Raw genomic sequence first — 13,926 nt, 5'->3', positions numbered from 1 at the left:
CCACCATATTGCACGCAACAAGGGGGCTTTTCAAAAACTTGTAATTGCAGCGATATGGAGGATGAAATAACTCAACTTTTATTGCGTCCGTTTCGCACCCTCTATAGCCCAAAACTTGTAATCTAGGTGATATGTATTATACTACCTATGTATTTATTTATATATAACATTGTCTCGCTATCGCGCTTTACCCATCACTGGTAATCTAGGTGATATGTATTATACTACCTATGTATTTATTTATATATAACATTGTCTGGTTATCGCGTTTTACCCATCACTTGTAACCTAGGTGATATGTATTATACTACCTATGTATTTATTTATATATAACATTGTCTGGTTATCGCGTTTTACCCATCACTTGTAATACCACATTGTGCACTTTACTGAGCACAAGCACAAGATATTGACAGAGAACACTGCACTATCAGTGCTTTACTTGTAATCTGGGTCAGAAAACAGAGACAATAGGTCTGATGGGACATCACAAAAAGAAGCAGAGGAGAATTACAGTATTGCTGAAGTATCACTGAATAACCAATGCCACCTGACAAATATTCTAAATAAAACTACTTACATTTAATCGTGATCCTGGGGTCTGTCTGGATCTTTTCTCTGCTAGAAGGTCTTTGACAGTGTGTTTCACTCGGACCCCCTGATAAATCCTTTTGTTAAAGTCCGTTTGAACTACAGAAAATGTTTTATAGAATGAAAAAAAATATATATTATTCAGCAGAATGGAACAAATATGTAATGTCCGACAATAATTTAATAATGACAAACTAAAATATTATTGTTACACTGTCTATTTATTAAATGCTTATTGTGTGAGCACTATAGACTATAGACTTATTACACTTAGATAAATACAAACGCGTGGGTACTCTGTATATTTATTAAATGCTTATTGTGTGAGCACTATAGATTTATTACACTTATATTTATTAAATGCTTATTGTGTGAGCACTATAGACTATAGAATTATTACACTTAGATAAATACATACACATGGGGTACACTGTATATTTATTAAATGCTTATTGTGTGAGCACTACAGACTATAGACTTATCACACTTAGATAAATATAAACGCGTGGGGTACACTGTATATTTATTAAATGCTTATTGTGTGAGCACTATAGACTATAGACTTATTACACTTAGATAAATACAAACGCGTGGGGTTCACTGTCTATTTATTAAATGCTTATTGTGTGAGCACTATAGACTATAGACTTATTACATCTAGATAAATACAAACACGTGGGGTACACTGTATATTTATTAAATGCTTATTGTGTGAGCACTATAGACTTATTACACTTAAATAAATACAAACGCGTGGGGTACACTGTATATTTATTAAATGCTTATTGTGTGAGCACTATAGACTTATTACACTTAGATAAATACATACACATGGGGTACACTGTATATTTATTAAATGCTTATTCTGTGAGCACTATAGACTTATTACACTTAAATAAATACAAACGCGTGGGGTACACTGTCTATTTATTAAATGCTTATTGTGTGAGCACTACAGACTATAGACTTATTATACTTAGATAAATACAAACGCGTGGGGTACTCTGTATATTTATTAAATGCTTATTGTGTGAGCACTATAGACTTATTACACTTAGATAAATACAAACACGTGGGGTACACTGTATATTTATTAAATGCTTATTGTGTGAGGACTATAGACTATAGACTTATTACACTTAGATAAATACAAACACGTGGGGTACTCTGTATATTTATTAAATGCTTATTGTGTGAGCACTACAGACTATAGACTTATCACACTTAGATAAATATAAACGCGTGGGGTACACTGTATATTTATTAAATGCTTATTGTGTGAGCACTATAGACTATAGACTTATTACACTTAGATAAATACAAACGCGTGGGGTTCACTGTCTATTTATTAAATGCTTATTGTGTGAGCACTATAGACTATAGACTTATTACATCTAGATAAATACAAACACGTGGGGTACACTGTATATTTATTAAATGCTTATTGTGTGAGCACTATAGACTTATTACACTTAAATAAATACAAACGCGTGGGGTACACTGTATATTTATTAAATGCTTATTGTGTGAGCACTATAGACTTATTACACTTAGATAAATACATACACATGGGGTGCACTGTATATTTATTAAATGCTTATTCTGTGAGCACTATAGACTTATTACACTTAAATAAATACAAACGCGTGGGGTACACTGTCTATTTATTAAATGCTTATTGTGTGAGCACTACAGACTATAGACTTATTATATTTAGATAAATACAAACGCGTGGGGTACTCTGTATATTTATTAAATGCTTATTGTGTGAGCACTATAGACTTATTACACTTAGATAAATACAAACGCGTGGGGTACGCTTATTAAACTTATATTTATTAAATGCTTATTGTGTGAGCACTACAGGCTATAGACTTATTACACTTAGATAAATACAAACGCGTGGGGTACTCTGTATATTTATTAAATGCTTATTGTGTGAGCACTATAGACTTATTACACTTAGATAAATACAAACGCGTGGGGTACGCTTATTAAACTTATATTTATTAAATGCTTATTGTGTGAGCACTACAGGCTATAGACTTATTACACTTAGATAAATACAAACGCGCGGGGTACGCTTATTAAACTTATATTTATTAAATGATTATTGTGTGAGCACTACAGACTATAGACTTATTACACTTAGATAAATACAAACGCGTGGGGTACTCTGTATATTTATTAAATGCTTATTGTGTGAGCACTATAGACTTATTACACTTAGATAAATACAAACGCGTGGGGTACGCTTATTAAACTTATATTTATTAAATGCTTATTGTGTGAGCACTACAGGCTATAGACTTATTACACTTAGATAAATACAAACGCGTGGGGTACGCTTATTAAACTTATATTTATTAAATGCTTATTGTGTGAGCACTACAGACTATAGACTTATTACACTTAGATAAATACAAACGCGTGGGGTACGCTTATTAAACTTATATTTATTAAATGCTTATTGTGTGAGCACTACAGACTATAGACTTATTACACCTAGATAAATACAAACGCGTGGGGTACACTGTATATTTATTAAATGCTTATTGTGTGAGCACTATAGACTTATTACACTTAGATAAATACAAATGCGTGGGGTACGCTTATTAAACTTATATTTATTAAATGCTTATTGTGTGAGCACTATAGACTATAGACTTATTACACTTAGATAAATACAATAAAAAATTAAACAAAACAGATTAAGAATACATTATATTACAATGTTCAGTAACACTCATAATAACACAATCTACTAAAAATTATTTAATTATTTAAAATAAAATATTGCACACAAAAGGTATAAGGACTCAGGCAGGCAAAGGGCGTTAACATTGAGATACTTACACACACATGTATAAAGATGTATATATATGAGATACATACACACACACATGTATAAAGATGTATATATATGAGATACATACACACACACATGTCTAAAGATGTATATATATGAGATACACACACACATGTATAAAGATGTATATATATGAGATACAAACACACACATGTCTAAAGATGTATATATATGAGATACACACACATGTCTAAAGATGTATATATATGAGATACATACACACACATGTATAAAGATGTATATATATGAGATACACACACACACATGTCTAAAGATGTATATATATGAGATACACACACACATGTATAAAGATGTATATATATGAGATACACACACACATGTATAAAGATGTATATATCTATGAGATACACACACACATGTATAAAGATGTATATATATGAGATACATACACACACATGTCTAAAGATGTATATATATGAGATACACACACACATGTATAAAGATATATATATATATGAGATACATACACACACACACACATGTATAAAGATGTGTATATATATGAGATACACACACACATGTATAAAGATGTATATATATGAGATACACACACACATGTATAAAGATGTATATATATGAGATACACACACACACATGTATAAAGATGCATATATATGAGATACATACACACACATGTATAAAGATGTATATATATGAGATACATACACACACATGTATAAAGATGTATATATATGAGATAAACACACACACATGTATAAAGATGTATATATATGAGATACACACACACATGTATAAAGATGTATATATATGAGATACACACACACATGTATAAAGATGTATATATATGAGATACATACACACACACACACATGTATAAAGATGTATATATATGAGATACACACACACATGTATAAAGATGTATATATATGAGATACACACACACACATGTATAAAGATGCATATATATGAGATACATACACACACATGTATAAAGATGTATATATATGAGATACATACACACACATGTATAAAGATGTATATATATGAGATAAACACACACACATGTATAAAGATGTATATATATGAGATACACACACATGTCTAAAGATGTATATATATGAGATACACACACACATGTATAAAGATGTATATATATGAGATACATACACACACACATGTCTAAAGATGTATATATATGAGATACATACACACACACATGTCTAAAGATGTATATATATGAGATACACACACACATGTATAAAGATGTATATATATATGAGATACACACACACATGTATAAAGATGTATATATATGAGATACATACACACACACAGATGTCTAAAGATGTATATATATGAGATATACACACACATGTATAAATAAGTATATATATGAGATACATACACACACACATGTATAAAGATGTATATATATATGAGATACATACACACACATGTATAAAGATGTATATATATGAGATACATACACACACACATGTATAAAGATGTATATATATGAGATACACACACACACATGTATAAAGATGTATATATATGAGATACATACACACACACACATGTATAAAGATGTGTATATATATGAGATACATACACACATGTATAAAGATGTATATATATGAGATACATACACACACACATGTATAAAGATGTATATATATGAGATACATACACACACACACATGTATAAAGATGTATATATATGAGATACATACACACACATGTATAAAGATGTATATATATGAGATACATACACACACACATGTATAAAGATGTATATATATGAGATACATACACACACATGTATAAAGATGTATATATATATATGAGATACATACACACACACATGTATAAAGATGTATATATATGAGATACATACACACACACATGTATAAAGATGTATATATATGAGATACATACACACACACACATGTATAAAGATGTATATATATGAGATACATACACACACACATGTATAAAGATGTATATATATGAGATACATACACACACATGTCTAAATATGTATATATATGAGATACACACACACACACACATGTATAAAGATGTATATATATGAGATACATACACACACATGTATAAAGATGTATATATATGAGATACATACACACACACATGTATAAAGATGTATATATATGAGATACATACACACACATGTATAAAGATGTATATATATGAGATACATACACACACACACATGTATAAAGATGTATATATATGAGATACATACATACACACACATGTATAAAGATGTATATATATGAGATACACACACACACATGTATAAAGATGTATATATATGAGATACATACACACACACATGTATAAAGATGTATATATATGAGATACATACACACACACACACATGTATAAAGATGTATATATATGAGATACATACACACACATGTATAAAGATGTATATATATGAGATACACACACACATGTATAAAGATGTATATATATGAGATACATACACACACACATGTATAAAGATGTATATATATGAGATACATACACACACATGTATAAAGATGTATATATATGAGATACATACACACACACACATGTCTAAAGATGTATATATATGAGATACACACACACACATGTATAAAGATGTATATATATGAGATACACACACACACACATGTATAAAGATGTATATATATGAGATACATACACACATACATGTATAAAGATGTATATATATGAGATACATACACACACACATGTATAAAGATGTATATATATGAGATACACACACACACATGTATAAAGATGTATATATATGAGATACACACACACACATGTATAAAGATGTATATATATGAGATACACACACACACATGTATAAAGATGTATATATATGAGATACATACACACACATGTCTAAAGATGTTTATATATGAGATACATACACACACATGTCTAAAGATGTATATATATGAGATACACACACACACACGTCTAAAGATGTATATATATGAGATACATACACACACACATGTATAAAGATGTATATATATGAGATACACACACACATGTATAAAGATGTATAGATATGAGATACACACACACATGTATAAAGATGTATATATATGAGATACATACACACACACATGTATAAAGATGTATATATATGAGATACACACACACATGTATAAAGATGTATATATATGAGATACATACACACACATGTATAAAGGTGTATATATATGAGATACATACACACACATGTATAAAGATGTATATATATGAGATACATACACACACATGTATAAAGATGTATATATATGAGATACATACACACATGTATAAAGATGTATATATATGAGATACATACACACACATGTATAAAGATGTATATATATGAGATACATACACACACATGTATAAAGATGTATATATATGAGATACATACACACACATGTATAAAGATGTATATATATGAGATACATACACACACATGTCTAAAGATGTATATATATGAGATACACACACACATGTATAAAGATATATATATATATGAGATACATACACACACACACACATGTATAAAGATGTGTGTATATATATGAGATACACACACACATGTATAAAGATGTATATATATGAGATACACACACACATGTATAAAGATGTATATATATGAGATACATACACACACACACACATGTATAAAGATGTATATATATGAGATACATACACACACATGTATAAAGATGTATATATATGAGATACACACACACACATGTATAAAGATGTATATATATGAGATACATACACACACATGTATAAAGATGTATATATATGAGATACATACACACACATGTCTAAAGATGTATATATATGAGATACACACACACACACATCTTAAGATGTATATACAGGGAGTGCAGAATTATTAGGCAAATGAGTATTTTGACCACATCATCCTCTTTATGCATGTTGTCTTACTCCAAGCTGTATAGGCTCGAAAGCCTACTACCAATTAAGCATATTAGGTGATGTGCATCTCTGTAATGAGAAGGGGTGTGGTCTAATGACATCAATACCCTATATCAGGTGTGCATAATTATTAGGCAACTTCCTTTCCTTTGGCAAAATGGGTCAAAAGAAGGACTTGACAGGCTCAGAAAAGTAAAAAATAGTGAGATATCTTGCAGAGGGATGCAGCACTCTTAAAATTGCAAAGCTTCTGAAGCGTGATCATCGAACAATCAAGCGTTTCATTCAAAATAGTCAACAGGGTCGCAAGAAGCGTGTGGAAAAACCAAGGCGCAAAATAACTGCCCATGAACTGAGAAAAGTCAAGCGTGCAGCTGCCAAGATGCCACTTGCCACCAGTTTGGCCATATTTCAGAGCTGCAACATCACTGGAGTGCCCAAAAGCACAAGGTGTGCAATACTCAGAGACATGGCCAAGGTAAGAAAGGCTGAAAGACGACCACCACTGAACAAGACACACAAGCTGAAACGTCAAGACTGGGCCAAGAAATATCTCAAGACTGATTTTTCTAAGGTTTTATGGACTGATGAAATGAGAGTGAGTCTTGATGGGCCAGATGGATGGGCCCGTGGCTGGATTGGTAAAGGGCAGAGAGCTCCAGTCCGACTCAGACGCCAGCAAGGTGAAGGTGGAGTACTGGTTTGGGGTGGTATTATCAAAGATGAGCTTGTGGGGCCTTTTCGGGTTGAGGATGGAGTCAAGCTCAACTCCCAGTCCTACTGCCAGTTTCTGGAAGACACCTTCTTCAAGCAGTGGTACAGGAAGAAGTCTGAATCCTTCAAGAAAAACATGATTTTCATGCAGGACAATGCTCCATAACACGCGTCCAAGTACTCCACAGCCTGGCTGGCAAGAAAGGGTATAAAAGAAGAAAATCTAATGACATGGCCTCCTTGTTCACCTGATCTGAACCCCATTGAGAACCTGTGGTCCATCATCAAATGTGAGATTTACAAGGAGGGAAAACAGTACATCTCTCTGAACAGTGTCTGGGAGGCTGTGGTTGCTGCTGCACGCAATGTTGATGGTGAACAGATCAGAACACTGACAGAATCCATGGATGGCAGGCTTTTGAGTGTCCTTGCAAAGAAAGGTGGCTATATTGGTCACTGATTTGTTTTTGTTTTGTTTTTGAATGTCAGAAATGTATATTTGTGAATGTTGAGATGTTATATTGGTTTCACTGGTAAAAATAAATAATTGAAATGGGTATATATTTGTTTTTGTTAAGTTGCCTAATAATTATGCACAGTAATAGTCACCTGCACACACAGATATCCCCCTAAAATAGCTATAACTAAAAACAAACTAAAAACTACTTCCAAAACTATTCAGCTTTGATATTAATGAGTTTTTGGGTTCATTGAGAACATGGTTGTTGTTCAATAATAAAATTAATCCTCAAAAATACAACTTGCCTAATAATTCTGCACTCCCTGTATATGAGATACATACACACACACGTCTAAAGATGTATATATATGAGATACCAGACAAGAGAAAACAACAAACCCCAGACGTGTGTTTCGGCCTCTATGCCCCTCATCAATGAGGTGCAACTGCATCTCTTAAGGGAATATGTGCAAGGAGTCCACGTGGGGTCTCCCCTTTAACTCTTAGGGAGTAAATTATTTTAAACAAAGGACATCAATAAAACAAATTAAATTTGGTAAAGGAAGTGAATTTAAAATTTACTTACAAATTACACCCTCTATCTGAATCATGAAAGTTTAATTTTGACTCCCCTCTGCCTTTAACTAAGAGTCAGTAACACACTATTTGTCTAGAGCTAAACATGAGCCAGTGATTATCTGCTATGCCCATATGACACCCCTGATTGGCTCCCACTTGTGTTCAGTACAGACCAGTAGTGTGTCTCACTCCTGTGCCCGTAACTCAGAGTCAGTTACACACTACTGGTCTAGAGCTGAACATGAGCCAGTGATTATCTGCTATGCCCATATGACACCCCTGATTGGCTCCCACTTGTGTTCAGTACAGACCAGTAGTGTGTCTCACTCCTGTGCCTGTAACTCAGAGTCAGTTACACACTACTGGTCTAGAGCTGAACATGAGCCAGTGATTATCTGCTATGCACATATGACACCCCTGATTGGCTCCCACTTGTGTTCAGTACAGTACTACAGACCAGTAGTGTGTCTCGCTCCTGTGCCTGTAACTCAGAGTCAGTTACACACTACTGGTCTAGAGCTGAACATGAGCCAGTGATTATCTGCTATGCCCATATGACGCCCCTGATTGGCTCCCACTTGTGTTTAGTACGGACCAGTAGTGTGTCTCACTCCTGTGCCTGTAACTCAGAGTCAGTTACACACTACTGGTCTAGAGCTGAACATGAGCCAGTGATTATCTGCTATGCCCATATGACGCCCCTGATTGGCTCCCACTTGTGTTTAGTACGGACCAGTAGTGTGTCTCACTCCTGTGCCTGTAACTCAGAGTCAGTTACACACTACTGGTCTAGAGCTGAACACGAGCCAGTGATTATCTGCTATGCACATATGACACCCCTGATTGGCTCCCACTTGTGTTCAGTACAGACCAGTAGTGTGTCTCACTCCTGTGCCTGTAACTCAGAGTCAGTTACACACTACTGGTCTAGAGCTGAACATGAGCCAGTGATTATCTGCTATGCACATATGACACCCCTGATTGGCTCCCACTTGTGTTCAGTACAGTACTACAGACCAGTAGTGTGTCTCGCTCCTGTGCCTGTAACTCAGAGTCTGTTACACACTACTGGTCTAGAGCTGAACACGAGCCAGTGATTATCTGCTATGCCCATATGATGCCCCTGATTGGCTCCCACTTGTGTTTAGTACGGACCAGTAGTGTGTCTCACTCCTGTGCCTGTAACTCAGAGTCAGTTACACACTACTGGTCTAGAGCTGAACATGAGCCAGTGATTATCTGCTATGCCCATATGACGCCCCTGATTGGCTCCCATTTGTGTTTAGTACGGACCAGTAGTGTGTCTCACTCCTGTGCCTGTAACTCAGAGTCAGTTACACACTACTGGTCTAGAGCTAAACATGAGCCAGTGATTATCTGTTATGCACATATGACACCCCAATTGGCTGCCACCTGTTTTCTGTACAGACCAGTAGTGGGTCTCACTCCTGTGCAGGGTTTAGACACATAGGGGATAATCACAATTGTGCGGTTGATTTCAGTAGATTATTTCTGAACCACGGCCGCTATTATCTGTGTGTTTTCCAAGGGTCACAAAATGCTGCTGCCAATAAAACCCCAAAAATACAACAGAAAATCATTATCTGTATCATTAACCCCTTCAGGGTGGGTTTGATATAAACACTTGCTAGAACAATGAAATCATGCGACTGTCGATGTGATCACGTGATTTCAAGACCGGTATCAGATCATGGGGGACTGCCAACCCACACCCCCCAGTCCGAGTTTCTAATTTCTCAAAGGACGAGGCAGCAGGACGCCGTAAGATACAACGTTCAATGCCGTCCTAATGGCGCCAAACCCGAGCACTGTTAGGACAATGTAAAGTTGTTAATATTGTGATTTTATAAGGCAAAAACCAAATGCATGTGATTAGTGACAAACAAATGTCAGTTTCATGGGTTTAGCCATTATATCACAGGTAGTAATTCTAATAAGTGACGTGTGTGTAATTAACCGATTGGGTACTAAGACCATAGTGATATGAATATATATTTATAAGAGATTTAAACAGGGGCTTTATCAGGACAGTGTTTATTGCATTACTGATTAGGCTAATTGCTATTATAGTAAAAGTGCTTAGTATTGTTTTTTTAGCTTTAAGTGACGGTGCAGTTTTGTATCTAGTGACACTCTCTTCGTGTAGGGCAGCAGATGCTCAGTAAAATTCAGTAAGTGCTGTCTGTTTGGTAAGTAATATAGAGCTCTGTAAAAATGATATATTGAAAAATAAAACTTTGACCAACCAAACAGGACTGGGACACATTACGTAGAGGAACATTATGTAGAAATTCTCCTGTTAATACCGGCATACAGAAGAAGTCTGATTTTTTCTAGATATAGCTACTGTTTGTGTCTGTATACCTTCCGGAAAGGAGCAGATTACCTTAAACCATTTAATAAAAAAACTCTTAACAGCTGTTTCTTAATTTATTTCTATCTCATATTGTTCTAGGTTAATCTGTAATAGGATTCTCCTACTAAATTATTTTATACTTGGACTTCGTTTTTATTTCCAAGAACTCAGAATCAAATTTCTACCGATTAAAAGTACCGTATTAATCAGATTATTATTTTCTTTCGTATAACATTTTTCATGAAGGAATATTATATCAAGAGGATCCATAATCAATGATCTTTCTAAAAACTTATTTAACCAGTAATTGACCTTAAGCCAAAATTTCTTAACCTTAGGACACGTCCAAAACAATGTAATATATCTGCCATAGGATAGGAACATCTGGAACATCATATCAAATTACTTGACCATTTGGAGATTCTGGCTGGAGACAAATATGCTTTATTGATCAACCATATATGCGATTCTCTCCAAACTTGTACATTGCTACAATTATGTAGTGTTTTCAAGCTCTTAGAGACCCTATCCACAGATAATTCACTAAAATATTGCCTCCATTTAGAGTAAATAACCTCTAAGTTATCTTGTCCTTTTTCTTGTATTAACAGCTAGTACCAGATAGCAATTGATGTCTGACCTGCTTTATATAGACTAATACCTTGGTCAATCCTCCCTAAAGACCAATCCCTACCATACTTCTCTATCAATCTAAAATAGTACTGTCAAATCTGGTGATAGGCAAAAAATTCTTTAGTTGGCAATGAGTATTCTTGGCTTAGATTTGCAAATTATTTAATTGTAGCCAGATTCAAGTCTTCTAACTGATTTATATACATTAGGCCTTTCTGGTTCCAATTTTTAAAGATACTGGTTACTAGACTCTGTGCAAATTCTGGATTCGCCCATATTGGTAAATATACTGACATATGAGTATCTATTTTTAGTTCTCTGCTAAATTTTTTCCAAACTTTGATTATATTAAAAAGTCTTTTTCTAGCTTTAATTGACTTTGGAATGTCTTTTTCTACTAGTTGAAGTAGCCCTGGTAGTGAAGTTGATGGAGTCAAGTCCCTTTCAATTTGTGAATGTGTGATTCTCTGTAATCCAGTCGCAAGTGACTTTAATCATAGACGCCCAATTGTAGTATTTTATATTAGGTAATCCTAATCCTCCATAGTCCTTATTCTGCATTATTTTCCCCATTGCAATTCTCACTTTTTTCCCTTTCCAGAGAAATTGGGTACATTGTTTATAGAAATTCTGTAGATCTTTTTCTTTTATCAATAAAGGAAGATTTTGTGATAAGAATAATATCTTCGGGAGAATAATCATTTTAATCAAATGAGTTTTAGCAGAGAGGGATAACGGAAATTGTTTCCACCTTTCAAGCTTATCTATTACCGATTTCCATAACTTATTATAATTTATCTGATACCAGTCTGCCGAGTTTCTACTTACGTACATACCTAAATATTTAATGTGGACCTTTGCCTCTTTAAATGGGTGAGAGTCTATACTCATTTCATCTTTATTTAACCATAGAATCTCAGATTTGGTTATATTGATTTTATATCCTGAGAAGGAACTATATATTCTTATAATTTCCAGTAAACTAGGTATATGGTTTATTTAGAGTTTCCAATGAATATCAGTAGGTCATCTGCATAAAGTGAAAGCACGATTCTAGATTTTCCCACCAAAATACCTTCCAAATCCTTCCTGAGACATATTGCTAGAGGTTCAATAGATAAAATTGAATAGTAGTGGAGAAAGCGGCAAACCTTGTCTGGTACCCTTGGCTATGATCAATTTGTCAGAGGTAGAGCCATTTATTAATAGAGTAGAGGAGGAGTTTTTATAAATTAATTTAATAAACTTGTTAAATTGACCAGTAATTCCAAACTTTTCTAATGATGTTAGTAAATGATCCCATATGATTGAATCAGAAGCCTTTTCAGCATCTATTTTAATGAGAGCCGCATCCATATTATTTTTAGTTTTATTACTTTGTTTATGTGTTTTGAGCCATAGATTTCAATCAATACCAATAATCTCCTCATATTCCTAGACACATTTCTTCCTTCCATAAAATCTGTTTGACCTTGGTGGATTAGCGGATCTAACATCTTTTTTAACATGTTTGCTAAGATGGCCATTAGCAATTTATAGTCACTATTTAGGAGGGATATTAGTCTGTATGACTCGACCCTCTCTGGATCTTTGTCCTTTTTAGGATTAGGTTAATAATTGATGCTGAAAATTACGGTGATACCATACTATTCTGTATATAATACTTAATAAACAAATATTTTAGAACTGGAGAAATTTGCTCTTTAAGAATTTTATAGAACTCAAATCGGTAATTGATCT

General features: G+C 33.8%; 1 protein-coding gene across 1 annotated transcript in view; it reads right to left on the bottom strand.

Moving 5' to 3' along the window:
- POU2AF2 (POU class 2 homeobox associating factor 2) overlaps positions 1-13,077 on the bottom strand; it is a 101,746-nt gene extending 88,669 nt beyond the window's left edge. The window contains exons 1-2 of the mRNA XM_053690007.1: positions 13,023-13,077; positions 581-690 (exon numbers count right to left, since the gene is read on the bottom strand). Coding sequence (XP_053545982.1) covers positions 581-690; positions 13,023-13,077 — 165 coding nt within the window. The remainder of the gene's footprint in view (positions 1-580; positions 691-13,022) is intronic.
- Positions 13,078-13,926: the final 849 nt, after the last annotated feature.

Source organism: Bombina bombina, chromosome 8, assembly GCF_027579735.1.
Source record: "Bombina bombina isolate aBomBom1 chromosome 8, aBomBom1.pri, whole genome shotgun sequence".
Classification (NCBI taxonomy): Eukaryota; Metazoa; Chordata; class Amphibia; order Anura; family Bombinatoridae; genus Bombina; species Bombina bombina.
This window is presented reverse-complemented; position numbering and strand designations above follow the sequence as displayed.